General features: G+C 47.5%; 1 protein-coding gene across 1 annotated transcript in view; it reads right to left on the bottom strand.

The window, feature by feature from the left end:
* Positions 1-9367, bottom strand: part of Laptm4b (lysosomal protein transmembrane 4 beta) — a 53167-nt gene extending 43800 nt beyond the window's left edge. The window contains exon 1 of the mRNA XM_038342450.1: positions 9076-9367. Within this exon, the coding sequence (XP_038198378.1) occupies positions 9076-9174 (99 nt within the window). The 5' untranslated portion in view covers positions 9175-9367. The remainder of the gene's footprint in view (positions 1-9075) is intronic.
* Positions 9368-22160: the final 12793 nt, after the last annotated feature.

The raw sequence follows: 22160 nt of genomic DNA, 5'->3' as shown, positions 1-22160 counted from the left end.
TTGGTTATGGCTTATTTAACTTCATTTTATGTGCATTGGTGTGAAGGTATCAGGTCCCCTACAACCGGATCTTCAGACAGTTGTGAGTTGCCATGTGGGTGCTGGGAATTGAACCCAGGTCCTCTTGGAAGAGCAGGCAGAGCTCTTAACCACTGAGCCATCTCTCCAGCCCCATGCAACGCATTTCTAACTGTACACAGCAGCGGCCCAACAACCTCCGCAGCTGCTTGATGAGAGTTGACTCTGATCTCAAAGACTGCAAACTTTTCTCTGAGCTTTTCACTGTTCTCAGGACATCTCTGTATTTACACGGTGGACCCCACTCATCAATCAGGTATTCCACCCCATACCACACAGATGAAGATTGATACCCTAGATCCCTCCCACAGATACTCCTAATCCTGACGGTTCAACCTTGGGTGAACCATGCACTTCCTCATAGCACAAGGGCACACGAACACACACCATACGGGAAAGAACGGGTAGACTGGAATTTCCCCCGCCCATGCTCCCCACTCAGGCTGCACAGCCTCAGGTTCAGGTTCATGCCTTGTTCCCCACCATGCACTCACTCCTTCCCAACTCCTATTCGGTTCTTTGGGGTGCTGTCAGTTATGTTGTGTAATGAAACTTATGTTGTACTCTCCCCAGATAGGGCGCCCACAACAGACCAAAGTACAGATACCACCAAAGTCCAACATGGTGAACCATGAGTTTTATTGGGGTTACTTCTAGGAGCAGAAACGTCTCAAAGACAGCTGCATCATCAAAGCTCACTCTGACACAGGGAACAGCTCACAAAAGCTAGGAAATCTGAAAACATTGCAGAACCCGCAGGTGTTCAACAGGTTGGAGAGGGTACTTCCCAAGTGACTGGTCTAAACCTGTTCCAGGAGGCTCGGCTGGTTTCTGCTTCTCCCAGGCAGCTGGCCTGGTTTCAGAGGCTTCTTTGCCGCTCAGCTAACTCCTCTGATAGGGACTCTGCCTTTACTGCTTACAACAGGAGGGAGGGGCCTAATGAATCTAGTCAGTTTCAGGGAGTTCCTGAGGCTATTTTTGGTTGTTTAGTTTCCTCTTCAAAGGGCGTCCAGGCAGGATGGAGGGAATGCTCACAGAGGGAATGCTCATTTTAGAGATAACTGTTACACAACAGGGTTATCCTCAGGAACTAAGAAATGAGAATACAGCCTAACAGCAGACCTGAAACACAGCTCCACAGTTCCAGAAACTCCTTGCGGGATGTCGGGATTCTTGACTTAACAGGAAAAAAGAATCCCATGGTGAGCCAGTATCAAGCAAAGTCAGTGTTTATTAAGAGAAGATTCAAAGAGCCGGTGCAATCCTTTAATCCCAGAGCTTGAGGGGCAGAGGCAAACAGATTTCTGTTGAGTTCAAGGCAAGTCTCATCTACATAGCCAGTTCCAAGTAAGTTAAGGCAATATAGCCAGATCTTACCTGGGGGTGGGATGGGGAGGGCAGATGTGGGGCTGGAGAGAAGGCTCCGTGCTTAAGAGCAGTCACTGGCTGTTCTTCCAAAAGACCCAGATTCAACTCCCAACACCCAAGTGGCAGCTTACAACTGTCTGTAACTCCAGGTCCAGGGGACTGACACCCTCAGACACCAGTGCACATAAATAAAGTCATTTTAAAAAGTGAGAGAGAAGGAAGGAACAGGCTCAAGTCAGTATGATGGCACATGCTCCTGAGGTTCCTAAAATAATACATAAATGGCCACCTCTGCTGGCTGCTCATAGAACTGGGTGCTAAGACTAGAAATGCCACCTGCCTTGGTCATGGGACACAGGGAACTCAAACAGAAACTGGACTGGAAGGAGCCAGGAAGGCTTCTGGGATAGAACGTCACCAGCTGTCTTACTTGGGTGTGGATCCTGATGCAGAAGAGGCAAGTCTGTTCCAGGAGTAGCCAACCTCCTGCCTGGACTCAATGCCTGTTCCACAGAAGGACCTTTAAATCCGGTATTGTACCGGTCAATCAGAAGCTCATGTCTGGAAGGTCATAGACTCTCACACGGACGCTACTGAAGTTGTTTTATCAAATGGACACGATGTTTCTGCCCAAAGAGCAGTGTGGCCGTTGGCTGTGGTCATCTGTAGTGCCTCTCAAGCTTCCAAAGGAGGAAAGGACAGAAAAGCCAGTGGAAGATGGGAGATGTATGGTCCAGGAGACAGATGACGGCTGTACTCCTTTAATATAGTAGTAGTAGTAGTAGTAGTAGTAGTAGTAGTAAATTGTGTGTGTGTGGGCCTGGTGCTATGGAGGTGGATCCCCTGGGTCATTGTTAGTCACCAATACTGGCATTGGGAACTGAATTAGGGTCCTTGCAAAAGCAGTACCACAGTCACTCTCCAGACAGCTATTACAAGCCTGGGCCTGTCAACACCCTGTCATGAAAAGGGAACAGTTCATGAGACTCTGTCCCTTCCTGAGGATTTATGGAAAGCTGATGGTTGACAGGAAACTGATAGTACAGCAGCCAGTGAGGTGTCCATGCTCCTGTAGGAAATCCTTACCTTGTTCCTGGAATCTCTCTCTCTCTCTCTCTCTCTCTCCCTCCCTCCCTCCTCCCTCCCTCTCTCTCCCTCTCCCTCTCCCCCCTCCCCCCTCTCATTTTCCTTCTTAGCTTTTGGGCTTTCCCCCTAGCCTCCCCAGCCCACTCCTATTCCCATCAGTGCTTTTCCTGTATTAAGTATTTTGAGACAGTCTCACTATGTTGCCCTGGTTGGCATGGAAGTTAGTAAGTCAACCAGGCTGGCCTCAAACTCAGAGAGCTGGGACTAAAGGCCTCCATGGTCACATCGAGCCTGCTTTCCCTCTTGTTAATGAACTGTCTCTAACGCTAACCACTTGTCCTTGGTACAACCCTCTGTCTCGACACCAGAGTCTGGGAGCAGGAGCCCTCTGAACTCAGATCTGAAGCCTGCAATGTGCTTTTTTTTTCCCTTCTCTTTTCTGGATATCAGCCAAAAGCCTAGCATGCTTCCCCTGACACTCCGGACTTTCTCTGAGCTCCATGCCTAACTTAAAGGCAAGGCTTTTTCTCCATTTTCTTCCTCCTGGCAGCTATTATCAGGATCCTGCTATATTTATCTCAAAGCTTAAAATGATTTTTTTTCTTTTACTATTACTATGTGTGCACACCACAGATGTGTGCAGATCAAAGGCTGGAGTAGGGGATCTTCCTCACTGCTCTCTGCTCTCCAACTTATGTCCTACAATTTATCTTTGTGTGTGTGTGTGTGTGTGTGTGTGTGTGTGTGTGTGTGTGTGTATCCATCTAGGTAAGTGCCCTGAGTACAAAGATACCTGAAGAGACCAGAAGGCGTCCAGTTCCAGGAACTGGAGTCCCCCGAATACGTAAATGGCTCGACATGGGTGCTGAGAAGTGAACTCAAATCATTTCCAATAGCAGTCAGCACTGAGGAGCAAGCGCTCCAGCTCCTTTTCAAGACGGAGTCTCTCTGCGTTGCCCTGGCTGTCCCTGAACTCGCCCTGTAGATGTGGCTGGCCTCGAACTCACAGACATCCGTAGGCCTCTGCCTCCGGAGTGCTGAGATTAAAGGCGTGCGCCACTACTGCCCACCCACAATCTTTTCTTACACATCGGGTTTCTGCGACATTCCCAGGAAACTGCAGGTTTACAGACAGGAAGAGAAAGGTGTTCGGCCTCGTCAAGCCCTGCTTCTCTATGGACAAGAGGCTTCAACTGGAATCCAAGGTAAAGGGCTTTATTTTTCCTTCTCATGGCTCCCAAATTTCCCTTGCCTTCATTTGCGCCTTTCACAGGCCAGGACCAAACATGAAGGTGAGAGGTCCCCCACAAACACGATGGTGAAAAGTCCCAACCACACACAAAGGTGATACAGAAAGGCCACGGGTCAGGCAGGATGTGGTCCTGTCCCACTACCCTGTTCCTCTAGCCTCTGGGAACAGAAGAACCAGACAGCGGCAGCTTTACCTATACCAGACACAGAGGCTGAAACAGGCGGCTCTTGACCATTTGACCAAGTGGGCGAGGGAAACAAAGAAGACCTTCACACAGGACCATATAGGCGGCGAGCTGGGATGGAGAACTGTTCCTTTAGTACTGGGAATTTGTAATGTCATTTGTAAATTAGATTCACCAGGCTGCCCTGACGAAGAGCAGAACTGAAACCGGTCCACCATCGTTAGCCTCCTCTGAAGGAGGACACACGCTACGGACAGAATTCATCTCATCTCGGCGAGTTTCACCAAACTGACATAGCGGTGTGCTGGTTTCACATTCCAGGAGCTCACCACAGGTGAAATCTGGCATTCCATGTCAAGGGACACATAAGACACTATCTCCAGAAAAGCTGAGGGCCTGGTCTAATTTTAACTGGGGCTCGGTGTATGGGGATCCCTACCAGAGATACTGTACTGGGAACGAAAACGACCTATACTGAGGGATGGGGAGACTGACACGCGACTAAACTGAATGCTGGGAGGAAGAAGGCGGAGTCAAAGAGAAGCCATGTAGCCCCGCCTGATACAGATGCCAAAACTTTACCGGGTAAGCCACAGCCTCGTGGCGATACAAAGATTACTAGAAATGGGCTAAATTAAGATAGAAGGGTTAGCCAATAGGAAGCTAGAGCTGATGGGCCAAGAAGAGATTAATTAATATAGTTTCTGTGTGATTATTCCGGGGCTGAGCAGCCAGCCTCCTTACAACAGGACAGATGGCTCTTGCAGACAACTGGGATTCGGTTCCCAGCAGCCATATGCCAGCTCACTGTACACTGCCAGAGGGCCTGTAACCCTCTTCTGACCTCCGTGAGAACTGCATACACATGAAGCAGGTACATACATACATGCATGTAGATGTTCATACACATAACTATTTAAAGTGAAAACAGAGGCATTGAGCTGGGGAGTCTAAATCTATGGTCAGAGACAAGTATGGGAAAACCTGGGGGCAGCAGGGGAGGACGCCAAACTCCTCCAACGCTTATGTCTTACACAAAACAGCTTTGCATGTCTTCTTAGAGTGCACATTTAGCTTACTTACAACTAATACTATGTAAATATGACATAAATAACTATATTGTATTAAGTTAACGAATGATGGGGGACTGCATGTATTCATTACAGATACATCCCCAAACACTGAGACCGACAGTGTTGAACCCCTGAAGTCAGGGGACCTGTTGGAGAGAGAACATTCCAGAAGGCACGGTATCAGTCTACTGTGCACTTCTTTCTTTCTTGAGACCCGGTTTCAAGAGGCTGCTCTAAATTCATGGCGGTTCTCTTGGTTCAGCCTCCCGACTGCTGAGATTACAGGCAAGCACATGCCCCACGCTCAGCTTTAAACTGCTTTTTTGAGTAAGATATAGATGCCAGCCCCTACCTCACAGGAAAGCTAAGACCACAGCCTCTGGAAAGAAAACATTGTAGCCTTCGACTTCAGAGGATACAGAAAGTATTAACTTTGAAAACTGAACTTAGTCTTAAACTTTTGAGTGATTTCTGATCACCAAAATGATGGCGGTCAGTGGGGACGCACACCTTTAATCCCAGCACTCGGGAGGCAGAGGCCGGTGGATCTCTCTGAGTTTGAAGCCAGCCTGGTCTACAGAGCTGGTTCCAGGACAGGGTTCTGTCAGGGACCATTGTCCTAAAGGATAGCAGAGGTCATTGCCCTAAGGATGTCTAGAGAACCCACCCCACATCCCAACTATCTTGAGAACTATTTGTTTACGGAACCTGCCTTATATTCCAACTATCTTGAAAAATGTTAATGGAATCACATGTTTCGGCTTACACCGGGGGTGCTGACTGATGACCTTCCCTACCCCAGCAAAGTTCCTTCCTACCCCTACCTCCACCCCATTCAAGGGGCTATATAAGCTGTAACCTTCACCCTAGTAAACGAGACCTTGACAAATAGAATCTTGCTTGGTCTCTCCAGCCCATGCTCTTTCAGGTAGTGCCCCTTCAGAGGACCCTCAATAGCTGACCCGCCAAGCGGGGTTACAGGGTTCAAAGCTACACAGTTGAAACCCTGTCTTAAAAAACAAAGAATAAAAAAATAAATAAGTAAAAGTAAGTAAGTAAGTAGGTAAGTAAGTAAACAGAAGGAAAGAAGGGAAGAAAGATGGAGGAGGCTGAGACCAAGCATGCAAGAGCATGCAAACCACAGTATGGAAGATTACAATCACACATACATATTTAAGAACTGGTATCCAAGTATGTAAAGTTACTACAAATTAATGAGACAGAGCCCAATAAAAAGACATGTGATTGGTTCATAACCAAAGTCAAACCCTTCCTCACTCTTCACGAGGGAAATGCAAATTAAACTAGCACACCATATACCTAGAATGCTAAAAGCTAAGAGAGTGACAGCACCAAGTACTGGAGAACATGAGACAACCAGTCCTTCACCCACCTGTAGTTAACAGAGCAAACTGGACCGGAACCGACCTTTGGAAAACTGGCTAGCACTGGGTAAGTCATACTTCACCCGGTGAGCAACGGCTCCAGTCAATAGTATCTACCCATTGCAAATACAAACATATATCTAAAAACAAAACCTGGCTTATGGCTTTAGGATGCTCAGAGCAGCTGAAGAAAAAAGAATACACACACACACACACACACACACGCACGCACGCACGCACGCACACACACACACACACAGCATCCCCCAAACTAGAAACTGTTCAATCCAGTGAACGGACAAATAAGGTGTGGTGTATTAGTAGAACAACATGGAGCAACAAAATATAGACCATTCATACATTCCAACAGGAGGTTACACTAAGGGAAAGGAACAGAATACAAGTGCACACAGTAAAATCTGTGCAAAGTGACCTGCTCCCAGGTGGTGACAGACTGAGCTGGGACCAGGTAGAAAAGAGGAAAAGAAAACTTCAAAACCTTTAGTTAGACAGGAACATACATTTGCCACTGAACCGTACAAGGAACAACAGGATCTCACTGTACGCGAATGGCCATTTCATAAAAAACAAAGAAAAACCCCTAATAGTTGAATCAATGTTTTATTTCTGGAAACCTTTGATAGTCAAGGCAAAACCAAGACTTCTTAAAGGTTTAACGGGGCAGGGAGGAGGACCAGCTAGCACTTGAGCTAAAACCAAGGACTATGTATAAGCCGCAAGCTCTTAACCTCCGTTTTCACCAGGAATATTTAAATTTAGCTTAGCGAGCACAGTACATAGTACGCAGGACCTAGTTAGTAAACATCAGGATAAGAAACAGCAATTAGAAAGCACGCAGAAAATGATCATTTCATCTGGCACAGTCTACGGTGGACTCTCATCCGAACCCATCCACTCTAAGTCTTTCCCAGAAAAACTCTCCTTTCCCACGCCAGACCACGCAGCTAGTGAGAAATGGGTGTTGGGGAAGGGTGGGAGGGCCGGTTTTTCCTTAGGCCTTATACCCCACCCACCTCAGCCTTTTAAAATGGAAATCAAGGTTTTAGAAAACCAAATTATATTTAAAGCTATACGGGAACTCAACTACTGAAGAAAATTTCAATAGTCTTGTGAAATAAAGATGTTTGCAGAAACGTGATGAGTACTTAACCCTGGTTTCCTGTCTACTTGGAAGCTATCTTGCAAAAGGCCTCATTTCCAAGCGCAGATACCCCACAAAGGGCAGGTTCCTACGGGAGAGGAAGCCTGAGGAGATCTCGGCTTTTATCACCAATGCCGCCTGGTTGGATGACTGCCAACAGCAGGGCTCAAGTAGATTTATCTCTCCTGGAGATCATGTAGTACATTTGCCTAATGCAATGCCCTAGATTTTACAAATTGCATCCACCGATGATGCACTTGCAAGCCAGCAGATTTGAACACTTCCAAGGAAGACCCAGACATCTGCAGACGACTGTCTGCCCTGACCATCCGCAAAAGCACTGCTTGAGACTGCTTACTCCAAATCTGATTTTAAATTTCTGCGAATTCCTTTGGTTTTCAGAAAACTCAGGGTTGAGCCAATGCACTAATGTTCAATCTGCATTCACACTGCACACAGCCAGAACCCACATATATCAACGATCTTTGGAAAGCTTTTAAGACTAAAAAATTCTATTATGTGGCCATAATGAGTCCAAATAAAGGAAATTTGAGACTATAAATAGCACAATAACATCACAAGGGAGGGGGAATGAGTGCTTTGCTTAAAATGGCACAAGGCAGTTTATAATTCGATATACTATATATTTCTTAAGCTATCAAATATTAAATACGAGCCACCAAAAGAAAAAAGACGATTCGTGCTGAAGGAGATAAGAGTGCATTCTCATTAAAAAAAAGTTGAATATGACACTTAACTATCACTTTTTAAGGCACCTCTTCGTCTTGCAGCGTTATTCACTGCCAAGGAGTTCGGATCTAACTCCCAAAAATGATGTCACAAAAATCCCAAATGCAGAGCAATGGACTCAAGGCTGGTGCAGTCCAGGGCTGCCAACTATCAGCCAAGGGTAGCGCCACAGTGCAAGAATCCATCAGGCTTCCCCGCTGCCCACGAGAATCGCCGCTTGTTTTCTATACAAATGAGACCTTAAAAGCGCCAACCTGAAAAGCCATTTTAAAAACAGTATTTGCCCGCCGTCCGGCTTAGAGGGATCACCTGTCCACGGACAGGGACCTGAGTGGGTGTAAGATGGCTTCTCCAGGCCGACTGGGACGCAGTCACACGACGGTGCCTTCCCAGTGTAAAGGCTTTAAAACAAGTACGTGCAGGAAAACCCACTCAAAAGGGTCGAGAACTTCCCAACCGTTTCTGCTGGGATGCGAACTCACGGCGATGCTGCACCAGGGTGGACCCGCCCGCCGCACACCCCCAGGACCCCGCACGCCTCCAGGGCCCCGCGCCCCCTCCCCACCGCCCCGCCACTGCAGCTCGCCTCTCCCCGAGAATTAACTTTCTAATAATACAACTTTAGGCGGATGATCGCGGGCGGCACCCCAGGCCGAGGCCGACCTGGAAGCGACCCAGCGGCGCGGGCTGCGCAGCGCGCGGGATGGGTGGCCCCCTCGTCGCCCGGCCGCGCTCACCAGGTACCAGACGCCCAGCAGGATGGTGCCGGTGCGGACATGGCAGCACAGGCAGCAGCTGTGCGAGTAGAACCGCGTCCAGGGCGCGACCATCTTCATCGCTCCGACGCGCGCACAAGTTTGCGAGAGCGTCGTCCGCGTCGGTCCCGGCTCCGCTAGCCCGGTCGCCCGCTCCTGGACCTCTTCCCCCGCTCGCTCCGACGCCCCGGCCCGCTCGCCCCGGCCCTTGGCTCCGCGCTGCCCCGAGAGCTCCGAGCGGCGGCTGCGGCGGGACACTGAGCTCGAAGACCGCGGCGACGCGAGGGGGCGGGGGAGGCGAGGCCTGGGTCACGTGGCCTGCCGGGGCTCGTGATGTCACCGCCGGCTCCAGCCCGCTGCGGGCGCCGGGCACGCCGAGCGAATAGTTGCGGGGTTGCTGGACCCTCAGGGAGGCTCCGGGGGTTTCCTTCCGCAATGGGTGCAACTTTGCTTGGGATTCGGATTCGTTCCGACTGTGTTTGCCTCGAATCTAGCTTGCAGATAATCGGTGTATGCTGCGCTGGGACCGTAGTTTTATCTTGCAAACTGGTGGAAGGGAAAAACGCGTGGTATGTACGATTCCAGTCAACTGCGGTACTTTGAACCACTGCGGTACCCGCTGAGAGCAATTTGTCTCAGCTTCCCAGCTCAATTACTCTGGTAGCAATCTTTTCCCAGAAAATAGGATGTGTGTCAAGGGCATCCTCACTGTGCTGGGGTAGCATTTTTAATAATGACTGAAGCTCTAAAGAAACAATTACTGCCGGGAGATCTTTGCAAGACCCAACACACAGCGTTGAGAGAGCCCAGCGGATGGGGGTGGGGGGTACTTCCTTCCAGCTGGTGTTTTGTCTTGAAGGCTTGTATCCAAGGTTTAGCCTCTGACCACAGTGATAGCTAAGAATCTCGGATAAATGAGATTAAAAATCCATGTGAAAGTTTTATTTCAGACTTGGAACAAGAAATAAAACGGGTTCGATTTAAATTTAAGTACATGTCAAATAAGATTGGTTAGTTTCACAAAGACATACACCTACCACGTTCTTGGTTTATAGTTTAAACGTAGGTTCTATCCCCAGGGTTACCAAATGCAGGTCCTTGAGCGGAACTATTATTGTGGGAGGACTTGGAAAAAGCTCAGTATTTGTTACTTTTCTTCATAACAGTAGAGATAATTTTCTCTTTGGGATCTTTATGGGCTGGGGATTTTTTTCTCCTGGCAGAGTGTTATCTTAGCTTGCAAGAAATTATGAGTGTCGGACTCAGGGTTGCAAAAAAAAAAAAGGATATGATTGTGTCCGCAGCCACTTGGAACTGGAAAAGCATTAGTGCTCAAAAGAGGAATGGAATGGAAATATAGGATGAGGAATACTGCATTGAAAGATGCTGACTATTCACAGCCTTGGTATATTGCCATAGTTACCGCTTTCTTCCCGCCAGAATTTCAGATTTATTAAGCAAATGACACATCAATTCAAATATTTTATATTTCAAAAACTTTATATTTTAGAAAATTTACTATTCAAGATATAAAGTCACAGTTGCCAAATTGCTACAGATTTTAGAATATAGAGTAAAAGCTAGCTGGAGAAATATGTGCACGGGGAAGCTTAGTAAACCAAGCCGCTACCGTGTCTTTGGGATGATCTTACTGGAATACAGTAGAACTGAGAGAGGCAAGGTGGTGTACACCTTTTATCCCAGCACTTCAGAGGCAGGAGGCAGAGGCAGGTACATCTCTGTGAGTTTGAGGCCAGCCTGGTTTTCATGGTAAGTTCCAGGGTAGCCAGGGTTATGGAGAGAGACCCTATCTCCAAAAACAAACAACAACAAAAAGGACTAAGGCTTCCCCAGAAACTTGGAGAGAGCCGGGTTACTCCCTTTTCATTTTTGTTTCGGACTTTCTGAGGAACCATCTTGGCTTCAGTTCAGAACAGGGGTCACATTGTGAAGTTACCACACTCTATAGGATTAGTTTCCAGTTCTAGTTAAGAATAACTTTCTGGCCAGAGATACAGAGAGAAACCCTGTCTTAAAAAACTGAAGAAAAAAATAAAAGAAGTTTGTTACCTGATGTGTCTTGCAAAATCTACACTGAATTATGTTGACTGCCAACCCCATGACATGACTCCCCACCTACATGATGTATATTCTAGCATGCTCATTCTGTAGAATTCTTTTGTGTTTGTTTGTTAGTTTTTTGAGAAGGGGTTTCTCTGTGTAAGAGTCCTGGCTGTCCAGGAACTCACTCTGTAGACCAGGCTGGCCTCTAACTCACAGAGATCTACCTGCTCTGCTTCCCGAGTGCTGGGATTAAAGACGTGTCTCAATACTGCCACCACTACCTGGCCGAAATTCTTGCTTTTTCGTTGTAATTTTCCTACGGCCCATGATCTCACCCCTGTAAACACACCAGCAGCTACTTGTGTTGTGTTTGGTTTTGTTGCTGTTTGTTTGTTTGCTCTATTAACTTGTGGGGTTTTTCCCCCATAAAAGGACCTTAAAAAGCTATCCTGATGGTGTTCTCTCAATCCCAGTTTAGGGTGAGACAGCAGACTGGCCAGAGCCTGTGCACCTTTAAAAATACAGCTTGTTGTAATAAGTCACTGTGGAAGTGTCTTTCTCCTTGTATCTGGGAGCCCAGGGCGGCTGCCATTGCACAGCAAGAAATAGCCACTAATAGCAAAGAGCTCACAGTTTAGCTGAGGAAGAACACAGGGAAATAAGCATGAAAGGACATAAAGCAGGCTAGGCACTTGTGTGTGTCGAACACTGCATACCTTGGAAATCCACATCAAAGCCTTGGGGAGATCATGGAGGGCTTCCCAGAGGTGCTGAAGTTACGGCAGTTGTTAGGGTCAGAACCTGGTCTCTAGCAGCCCTGACAAGCAAGGTCTGACCACCACCAGTCCTCAATAGGACAATTAAATTGGCAAATACTAATGAGAAACATAAAAAGGAGATTTATTCAGTGTGGCATTGGGGAGAGGGACAAAGAGGTCCAGTGGCACCCCCAAACCCATCTTTGGGGGCCTGAATGAAGATTAGGTTTAAGCAGAAGGCCAGTGCAGTGTGAATAAGCAGGCAAGTGGCACCTCACCCAACGTGGTCTCTGCTCTGTCTCCTGCAAAGTGGCCTGACAAGTTGTATGAGCTCTTTCTCTAGGAGACAAGTTCCTCCTCCGACTGGCACCAGTTTCAAGCCTCTTCCTTCCCCCAGCACGAGATTCCTGGGGAAATTCCAGTCTGAAAGGGACCATTGTTTCATGGTCTGATAGCCAAGCGTCTCTTTAGAATGCATTAATTCCTGCCAGGACAGCGACAGTGACCTGTAGGTTAAGTTGCAATTGTCCTGGGGAAGAGACAAAAGAACCAGGATGGGAGCCAGAGATGCCAGGGCCACAGCTGGCAAGCCTATGGCTGTAGAAACACCTAAGTCAATATTCGGGGTCCAAAGGCAGAGGGCGCAAAGTCCAGAGAGGAGAGGAATGTTAGAGTAAGAGGTTGACAACCACCATGGCCAGCAGAATAACAATCTCCAGTCCATGGGACTTAGTAGCCAGTGTTAACTCTCAAACTTTGACACAGGCGGTGGTGGCGCACGCCTTTAATCCCAGCACTCAGGAGGCAGAGGCACGCAGATCTCTGAGTTCACAGCCAACCTGGTCTATGTTATGCCCAAATCCACGAAGCCCCGCAAAAGCCAACAAGGAAACCAAGAGTCCCATATGTAAAAACAAAGAGCCTTTATTTTAATCAAGTTTGCAAACTCGGTCTCTTCGCGTGTCCAACGATTTGGAGTATCCGGAGAGCCCCGAGCTCAGTTAGAATTGGGTTTTTATAGTAGTAAAGGTGGGGGTGAGGGGTTTCTGAGGTTTAGGAACCCTGATTGGCTGACATTTGTCTCAGGGTGTCCTGGTGAATGTGCACTTGCAGGTGATCCTATGGTTGGAATGTTAAGCATTTCCTTTAAATGGTGTGTTCTTGGGCGGTGGTCGGGTTCTATAACCAGGTATTGCCTCAGGGTAAACTACTGAGACTCAGGCCTCTTATTAAATTTATGGAGAGCCATAAATTTAATATCACCACCTCTGGCAGGTAATAATGGTTGGAAATAAAGAACTTCATACTTAGCTTATCATAGCTGGCCCCCACAGTCTACAGAGTGAGTTACAGGACAACCAGGGCTACACAGAAAAACCTGTCTGGGGTGTGTGTGTTGGGGGGCTTGGGGAGATGGAACACCAATAGAAGGTGATCTTGTCCCAGTCAGGGTCAGGACTATGAGGCACTTCAGACTGAGCTGCAGCCAACATGAACGCATCAAATTGATGTACCCTCAGAGGCCTCATGATTAATCACAGAGTCATTAAAGCACACATTGGGGGTTTGGTCAGGGCTGGATTGGAGGCTGAGAGACAAAGTGCATGAGATGCAATCCCTGCCTCCAAGGGGAGAAAATAACGAGAGAGAGAGAGATATGAAGATGGGCAGATGGAGTCATTAGTGGCAGGTCATGTGACTAACAATAAAACAACAGATCCTCATTAATAGTGATATTAATATGCACTCTGTACAATCCATCAGTGTCCAAAGATTTGGATTGCGATCAGCTATAGTTGTACTAGTCAGATTCCAGTCAGGGAAATAGAAACCATTCTAGGTATTTCAGACAGAGAACGTAACACAGGGACTTGGCCATCTTCACTCAGAGTTGATATCTGAAACACTGAAAATTCTCAGCTCCCTTTTACAGTTGGCTAAGGCCCTTCTCCGACTGCCTTTCTTAAAGATGATTTTCTCTTTTAATGTACATTGCACCTGTACGCCAGAGGAGGGTTTCTGATCCCATAATAGATGGCTGTGAGCCACCATGTGGCTGGTGGGAATTGAACTCAGGACCTCTGGAAGAGCACCCAGGGCTCTTAATCTCCGAGCCATCTCTCCAGCCCACCAACTGCTTTCCTTATCAGGCTCTCGCAGTGTAGGAGTTAACAATGTGACTGCACCCAAGACCAGACTAGTTCCTCCCATGCATAATATTGGGGGATAATGATTTCTGCTTCTTTCTTGAATGCGAAGAATTATTTAAAATTCCCAGTCCGTCAGAAGCCAAGGGACCGGTTTATTCCCCCAGCTTGCTCTACAGAAGGCACACCCCCCCCCCCACACACACACACATCCCAGCACACGGAGGGAGTTCCCAGAGAAGAGGTCAAGGTTCAGGGAGAGAAAGACAGCTGTTTTATTGCAGTTGAGAAGGAAAGTTGAAGGTGGTGGGAGGTGATGGTGCATGCCTTTAATCTGAGCATAGGCAGGTGGATCTCCGTGAGTTCAAGGTCAGCCTGGTCTTCAGAGTGGGAAACCCTGTCTCGAAGAAACAAAAACAAAAAAAGAAAGGAAGGAAGGAAGGAAGAAAAAAAGGAAGGAAGGGAGGAAAGAGAAAGAAAGAAAGAAAGAAAGAAAGAAAGAAAGAAAGAAAGAGAAAGAAAGAAAGAAAGAAAAAAAAAGACAAGTTCCTGGGTTTTGTCAGGTGGACACCCCTGCAACAATCCTCTCTGGATGGTGAGACAGACATCTCATTAGCTCTGAGTTTGCAGTGTGGATTGACTCTTCTAGAGACCGGCAATCTGTGTTAAGCAGGCATGGGTTACAATGGGTCACTCTGTCTGAGTTTGCTGATTCAAGAATGTAGTTCTCTACGGTGGTGTCAGGATGACCTAACATAGATTACAGCTGGTCTTGATTATGTTAACTCTTTCTGGTTCTGTTCAGAGGCAGTGGGGCCTTGTGCTGAGCTAAGGCCTGAGGCCAAAGCAACTTTGTTTAAAGGTTAGAGTAGCTTGGCTCAGTTATTCATCTCATAATAGTAGCTACAACAAGAGCATAAAATTCATACTACAGTGTGGATGAACCCGGAAAGCATTATGCTAAAAGAAATATGGAGATATAAGAGAATGAGTATTTCTGGGTAGTGGTGGCATGCCTTTAATCCCAACACTTGGGAGGCAGGTGAACTGTGAGTTCTAGGCCAGCCTGGTCTACAGTGTGAGTTCCAGGACAGCCAGGGCTGTTACACAGCGAAACCCTTCCTTGAAAAACCAAAAAAAAGAGAGACAGTGTTTTATGATCCACCTATGTGAAGTATAAGTGATGGCAGAGAAACTACCAAACTAGGATTATTGATTGATCGATCTATCGATCAATTGATTGATTGATTTTGGATCCCTCAGGGCTGGGGTGGGTCTGGGGAGAAAAAGAACAAAATGGAGGAAAAGCAAACAGATTTTATTTGACAGTCAGCAGGGTGGGGAAGCTGAGTTGATACTGGCTGCCTGATTGATCTGGAACTAGGAATACCATTAACCTAAGCAGTTGAGCTTGGGAGAAAGGCTAATGGAGGTCTCTGGGAGAAAAAGGTGGTTAATCCAGGAGGCAGACAGAAGCCCATCTTCCCACCATTCTAACAAACGGAATCATCTAGACTTGTTTACCCAACAATAATCCTTCTGTTTACCAGACCAATGTCCTTCGTTTTAGGACAGTGTCACCAGCACTGCCATTTTGTGTGTGTTGGGGGGTGGGGGTGGTGATTGTAACGGCAAAAATAAAACAGTGCCAAAAATAAATAAATAAATCCGGCAGCGGATCCCAGGTAGGGAGAGACAGATGGACCGGCACGCCATGCAGAGTGAGGCTGGGTACTTATTTAGTGGGTTATGGGAGGGAAGGGGAAAGGGAGGGGAAAGGGGGATGAGGAAAGAAAGGGGGACGGGGAAGGAGTCACAGCAGCAGCTACCTCTTTGGGAGAGAGACTAGAAAGCAGGAGATCAGCTTGCCTCGGTTGGGGGGGAGTGGGCGGGGCTTGTCTCTTAAAGGGACAGGACAGACCATTACATTTCCATCTCTTTTTTATAATAAAAAGGCAGGAGGTTAGGCACAGCAGGTTGAAGGGTGTTGGTGACATCCTGGTGACATCCTGGCATAGTAAGTTCCTATTTCTTAGGTCTGGCGCCAACTACTTGTAACCCCATTCACATCCTCACCTTTGACCCTTCCCTTTCATTGTATCTTTCTGTATAACCATCAACTCTCTCACCCTGTGCACACCTTATCTCTCCTAAAAGAGGGACTTTCAAGAGGCCAGCAGAGGCTGCTCTCTCGAATCCCTAGCTGGGGTGAGGCAGCCAGCAGGTCAGTCCCAGGCTCACCCCAAAATACAGCTTGCTTGAACCAGACAATCGTGGGCTTGTCTTTTCTCTTTGAGATTTCCAGGTTTAACAACCTCCCTCATGAAGTCGTGCTAAGGTCTGCGGCCGGTTAAACCAAGTACAGCTCACCTTCTCATGGTAGCTTGGGTCTTGAACCCAGAAGACTAAGTTAACTTTTCTCTTCTTTATGAATTTGTATAATTTTGCCATGAGGGAGAATAATTGCGTCCTTGACAAGATCAGTTAATCTGTCTGAATGCTACAAAGGGGAATAAGTGAATGAAAAAGGAAATAATAAGGAAAGAAAAGGACATGGCTGAACCTAGGTGTGGCGGAGGAGAAAGTTTAATATAGGTATGTGGGTGAGCACAGTCGGAGGCAGGAGAATCTGGGAGAGTCCAGAGTGGACACACACAGGACAGGCCCAGCTGGGCCATGTGGGTAGAGGAGGAGGGAAGGGAGGAGAGAGGGAGAGGGAAATTATGTGTGGCAGCCAGGAGGCCAAAGGTACCAAAAGGAAGGGGCGGGTAACCAAAATGTCTAGATTATGTAGGAAGATCTCTGGGTGGAGAGTCCCTGGTCTGGAGAGTTCAGGGTAAAGGGCGGGGTATACTGAGTCACACCCTGTAAAGGCAGGAACTGAGCGATACTGAAGAAGTTGGCTGCCAGGTCCAACTTCAATATGTTAAACAGGCGCCTCAGTGATTGTCCCAGGTTTGAGACTTAGCAACAAGAATCCTCTGTGATTGTGGAAAGGAGGATGAAGTAAATCATGTTCCATGCCTGAGATGAAATAAGCGTAGTAGGTGATGGATATGAAAATAATATTATGTAACACCTGCTAGCGTGTAATTTGTACATACCATGGGAATACAGGCGTGAGCCAAGACACTCAGACGAGCAACTGTGTGCTTTTGTTTACCTTGTAGGCAAAGAGTTAATAGAGAGGTACAAAAAATATCTAGGGCTGGAGAGATTACTCAGTGGTTAAGAACTTTTTTGTTTGTTTGTTTGTTTTTGAGACAGGGTTTTGTTCCCACAGAACGAGCTCTTGTTTTTGTTTATTTCTTTGTTTTCATACAAGGTTTCTCTGTGTAACAACTCTAACACTCCAGGAACTCGCTCTGTAGACCAGGCTGGCTTCGAACTCAGAGATCTGCCTGCCTCTGCCTCCCGGGTACTGGGACTAAAGATGTGTGCACTGGCCGGGCGGTGGTGGTGCACGCCTTTAATCCCAGCACTCGGGAGGCAGAGGCAGACGGATCTCTGTGAGTTCGAGGCCAGCCTGGTCTACAAGAGTTCCAGGACAGGCTCCAAAGCCACAGAGAAACTCTGTCTTGAAAAACCAAAAAAAAAAAAAAAAAAAAAGATGTGTGCACTGGTCCAAAGCACAGTGCAGCTTTCAGAGGAGTGAGAATAGCAATCCTACCATATCACACGTGGTTCCTGAAAATGGAGCCGGGTGGTCTCGTGTTTGCTCGTTACTGTTTCCTTTCCACAGAGGTTGGAGACCTTCAAAAGTCCAGAAATGCGTGGTGTCTGTGCCCTGAGACCACAGCCTCTAATAGTGACTGAAGACCGGACGCTGCCTGCAGCCATGGCCTTGACCACCAGGGCCTTCTTGCTAGTCTGAGCTGGTGCTGGCATTGCAGTAGGATTGTGAGGCCAGGAAGCCTGTGCGTCGGTGCGTCGGTGCGTCAGTGCGTCAGTCTGGGCCACACAGGTGGCCTCATGCACCCGGTCTGCCGTTTGCTTTGTTTTTTATCGTCTAGAGCAGGTGTTGTCATCCGCCGTAATTTAAATAGCAAGCAGAAACAAAGAATGCATTTAAATCCCGCTTCCTTATTGAAAGGGAAGTTTAGGTTAGATTATATTAAACAAATCCTTGGGAAGTTTTTGCAAGGGAATTTTTGTCTAGTTAGTCAACCGTTTCAGATCGCATGATGTAATTCCTATGCCACGTTCCTAGCCACACAGGATTTAGCACACTCCGGAGAGGAACTTTGAAACGAGGCTGATGTCATTTTGTTCGAGATGTTTATTTTAGCATCCTTTTCAGTTTTACCCATGAGGAGGGAATCACAAATTGCTCTTCTAAAAAACGAACTGTGTTAACATTTGGAATCCATTCTGATCTAAACAAATGACTGGAAAAAAATAAACAAAATGGGGAGAAGAGGCAAATCCTCCGTGCAGAAAAATTCCAAATAGTTTCGGTAGCTCCTCCGCTAGGAGGACATGGTGCACAGTCCCCACTGTGCAGCTATGCCCAGTGACTGTCTTCAGAAGAGCACAGAGTGGGAGAGAATGCCTTCCTTTCACCTCAGGTAACCAACTGAAAAAGAGAAAGGTTTGCTTTGGCTCAAGCCTTGAAAGGTTTCAGTCCATGATTAAGTGGCTGTTTCTTTGGGCCATGGTAGGGAGCAGCTGTTGTGGAGGAACAAAACCGCTCTGCTCACAGTCTGGAGGTAAAAAACAGGAAGAGAAAGAGGTTCAAATCCCTGTACCACCCTTTGGAGGGTAGTAACCACACTGACCTAAGGTCACACAAGATCCCACTTCTCCAAAGTCTTGCCTCGACCACAACCAAACTTTTGCCTCAGGGACTGTTGAGGGAACGTTCTAGATCCAAGCCAAAGAACCTACTTTTTTTCTGAAAGTAGTCTTGTACCACATAACGTTTTGCCTAACTGTGCCTCCCACGCAAAGGTGGCTCCCAAACTTGTAATAGAGATGAAAATTACTGCAGCCAGGCACAAATGGAGCCGTTGTAAGGTGGTCCAGCTGCTGCTGTAAATGAGTCCACCACACTGCAGGTGGCAACCTCACCATTTCCTGATCCCGTGTAGGGTTCCTGCTGCCTAGGCAGTTTCTCAGAGCCTGTCTGTCTCCTGCTTTGGCTCCTGTTGAGGAGAACTGGCTGAGCTGCTTAGGCTTCTGGGGACCTGTTGCACTGAGGCAGGCAATGTCATTGCAGAGAGAGTGCTCCTTGGATAGCCCCTACTATACATAGGAAGGAAAGCAATGAGCCAAGTTTAGCCAGGTGAGATGTGGTAGATCCGGACCTCAGATTCTATCTGCAATCCTGAGTAAGTTATGCTCCTCCCACTCCGTGAATCCATCTCCCTGAGCCGGTTCTGGTAGGTTCCAGGTGTGTCTGAGCACATCAAGGGAATCCCAGTGAAGGTCAGAACTGGGCTCAAGGTGTTGTACAAGGCCAACAGGGACCCAAAACCAAGGAGGCCTCTGATCTTGGTCACATAGTTTATGGAGGAGGTCACCGTTCCTGACCTTGGCTCCCTGTCCTGTCGGTTTCTGAATGGAAGAAGTTTGTATCCCTTGGACAGACACCTGCATGACCCTAAATGCTGCAGAGGGTCAGACAGAGATCATGGCCTCTGCAGGAGCTCCTTGGAAGGAAAACTGGGAGTCTGCTGGTAACCTGACTTGTGGGGGCTCAGGATGGCTGCTCAGCCTGCTATGTGCCAGTTCTATCTCACTTTGTCCCTGCAGAGGACCCCAAGGTGACCCCACTCCTGCCTGTGAGCGAGGTCTAGGCCCACAGAAGCCAGGACACAGTCCTGGTTCCCACTCCTCGGTTAGGCTGGATTTTCCACTAATGTAGTCATGGAAATACATTACAGTTATTTATTTGTTCTGTCTCAGACATACACAGTGTTTGTTGTTATTTTCCTTTGAAACTGCTAGTTGTAGAACCAACTAAACCAGCTTCAAGGCATTCATAAAAAAGCACCTAGGATGTGAGACATCGGGTGGCATGGATAGTCCCTGGTTAGGCACTGTCTATTTGAATTTAACTGCCTTAAAAGCAAAGGACATAGAAACTTGAGGCTTCCTAGTAATGTGAGTCACTTTTGAAGGGCTCTCCAGCCTGTGGCTTCCAAGTGACCACTGTCCTTCATCATTAACAGTCCTGTTGAATGAGCAGCGGGCTGTGTCCCGCCACCCGGCTAGCTTTACCCAAAATAATTACACGGAAACTGTATTCTTTTAAATACTGCCTGCCTCTTATTGGCTAATTAACCCATATTTAGTAATCCGTGTAGCACCACAAGGTGGTCGCTTACCAGGAGAGATCTTAACCTGTGTCCATCTCGGAGAGGAGAAGCATGACGACTCACTATGGCGACTGTCTGAAGCGTCTCCCCAACTCTGCTTCCTTTCTCCCACAATTCTGTTCTGTCTACTCCGCCTACCTAATTTTCTGTCTCTTAAAGGGCCAAGGCAGTTTCTTTATTAATAATGAAAGTGACACATAGACACTCCTCCATCACAGTCCTGAGGAAGAAGGGGGGTTCCTCTAAAGTCCCTCATGGCCAACGGTCCTGGGCAGGGTCCACCTCTTACTGACAGCAACATATTGCTTGTTTGCACCCAGTCCTATAACAAATGTGGGCATGGGACAGTATACCAGGTACTTATCAGGGATGTAGGTCCCTAAACTCTAACCTGAACTGAACCCTGAATGAAAGGAGTGGGGGTGTCATCTGTGGTTCAATAGCCAACCAGGTTTGGAACAGGTCAGCTTGATTTAATCTCTGGCTAAGGAGGTGGAGTGTCTTTCTAGCCACTTAAGGGTGTCAAGGGGTTGGGCCTCAGACCCTGACCCTTGCTGCTGGGGCAGCAGCACTCAGGGAAAGTCAGAGTCTGTCATAGGCACAGTACTATGCTGGCGGCATTGGGTGTTCCTCAGAAGTTCAGACGGTCATTCCCACCTTCATCTGCTGTGTGGACCTAGGAAAAGGCAAGAGCAAGGTCCTCAGACTAGAAAGATGACTTCACCTTCCCCTCCATCTCCTTAAATTGAAAGGGGGAGAGGAATGGCGAGTTCTTTCCAATAGGAGGGACGGGTAGGCGAGGCCTTGGAGTGGGGTGTGTTTCTGTTCTATTTCTCAAGGCAGGGCCCTCACAATGGCTTTGCAGGCTCACCTTGAGTTCAGATCATCCTGCTTCCACTTCACAAATGCTAAGATTACAAGTGTGCACCAAGGCCAGCAAGGCCAACAGTGGTCATTGAACCTAGGACTTGTTATATGCTGGGCTGTCGCTCTGCCAACTGAGGTATGTCTACAGCTGTTGTCTTTATTTTCCCACCATCCTTTCTCTTCCCCCAAGAGGCAGAATCTCACTGTAACTCACAGAGGCCTGTAACTGATCCTGCTTTGGCATCTTTGGGGCAGAGTGGAGAGCACCACACTCGGCCTGAGGCCTTTTCTCTTGGTGGATCCACTATTTCTGTTTCCTCTGCCAATAGGATCATCACAATTGTACCAGCTCCCTGATGGCTGCATTCTCTGTCTGCTAATGAATCCTGTGGAATTTTCTAAAGTTAAGCACATGGCTTCCATTACTGTACCTTTAACCCCAAACCACACTGTAACCAGCCCTGTAGGTTCCCCTGAAAGTGCTTTCAAACACTTGTCCTTGAAGAAAATAATCTTTCCTTGTCTCCTTTCATCCTAATGTGGCTTTTCAGTATTATTTAAATCTCATATTGATGAATAGAGGGATTTTGAGGAGGGAATGAGACGTTCCTGAGCAGTATTTGGAAGGTATAACTCAGCTCTCAACACGGGAAGTGCTACGGGGCTTCCAATCAAGCTCAGAGAACTCTGGCTTCGGAAGGAGAAAGTGCTGAATGGCTTCCCTGTGTCCCAACAGAGGCTCCTGGAAAGGGAACCTAGGCTTCCAGTCAGTTCAGTGAGAACTAATTAGCAGGGTGGCAAAGGCTGTTCCCCATGGCATCAGCAGTCCCTTCTCCGAACATTGTACTGTCTCCTGAGAGCTCTTGGTGTTCCCTGTGAGGTCACCAGTGCTGTAGCGACACCAGCTGCCC

The sequence above is a fragment of the Arvicola amphibius genome, chromosome 9, assembly GCF_903992535.2.
Source record: "Arvicola amphibius chromosome 9, mArvAmp1.2, whole genome shotgun sequence".
Lineage (NCBI taxonomy): Eukaryota > Metazoa > Chordata > Mammalia > Rodentia > Cricetidae > Arvicola > Arvicola amphibius.
The sequence above is the reverse complement of the archived record's forward strand: the minus strand, read 5'-3'. Positions and strand labels throughout refer to the sequence as shown.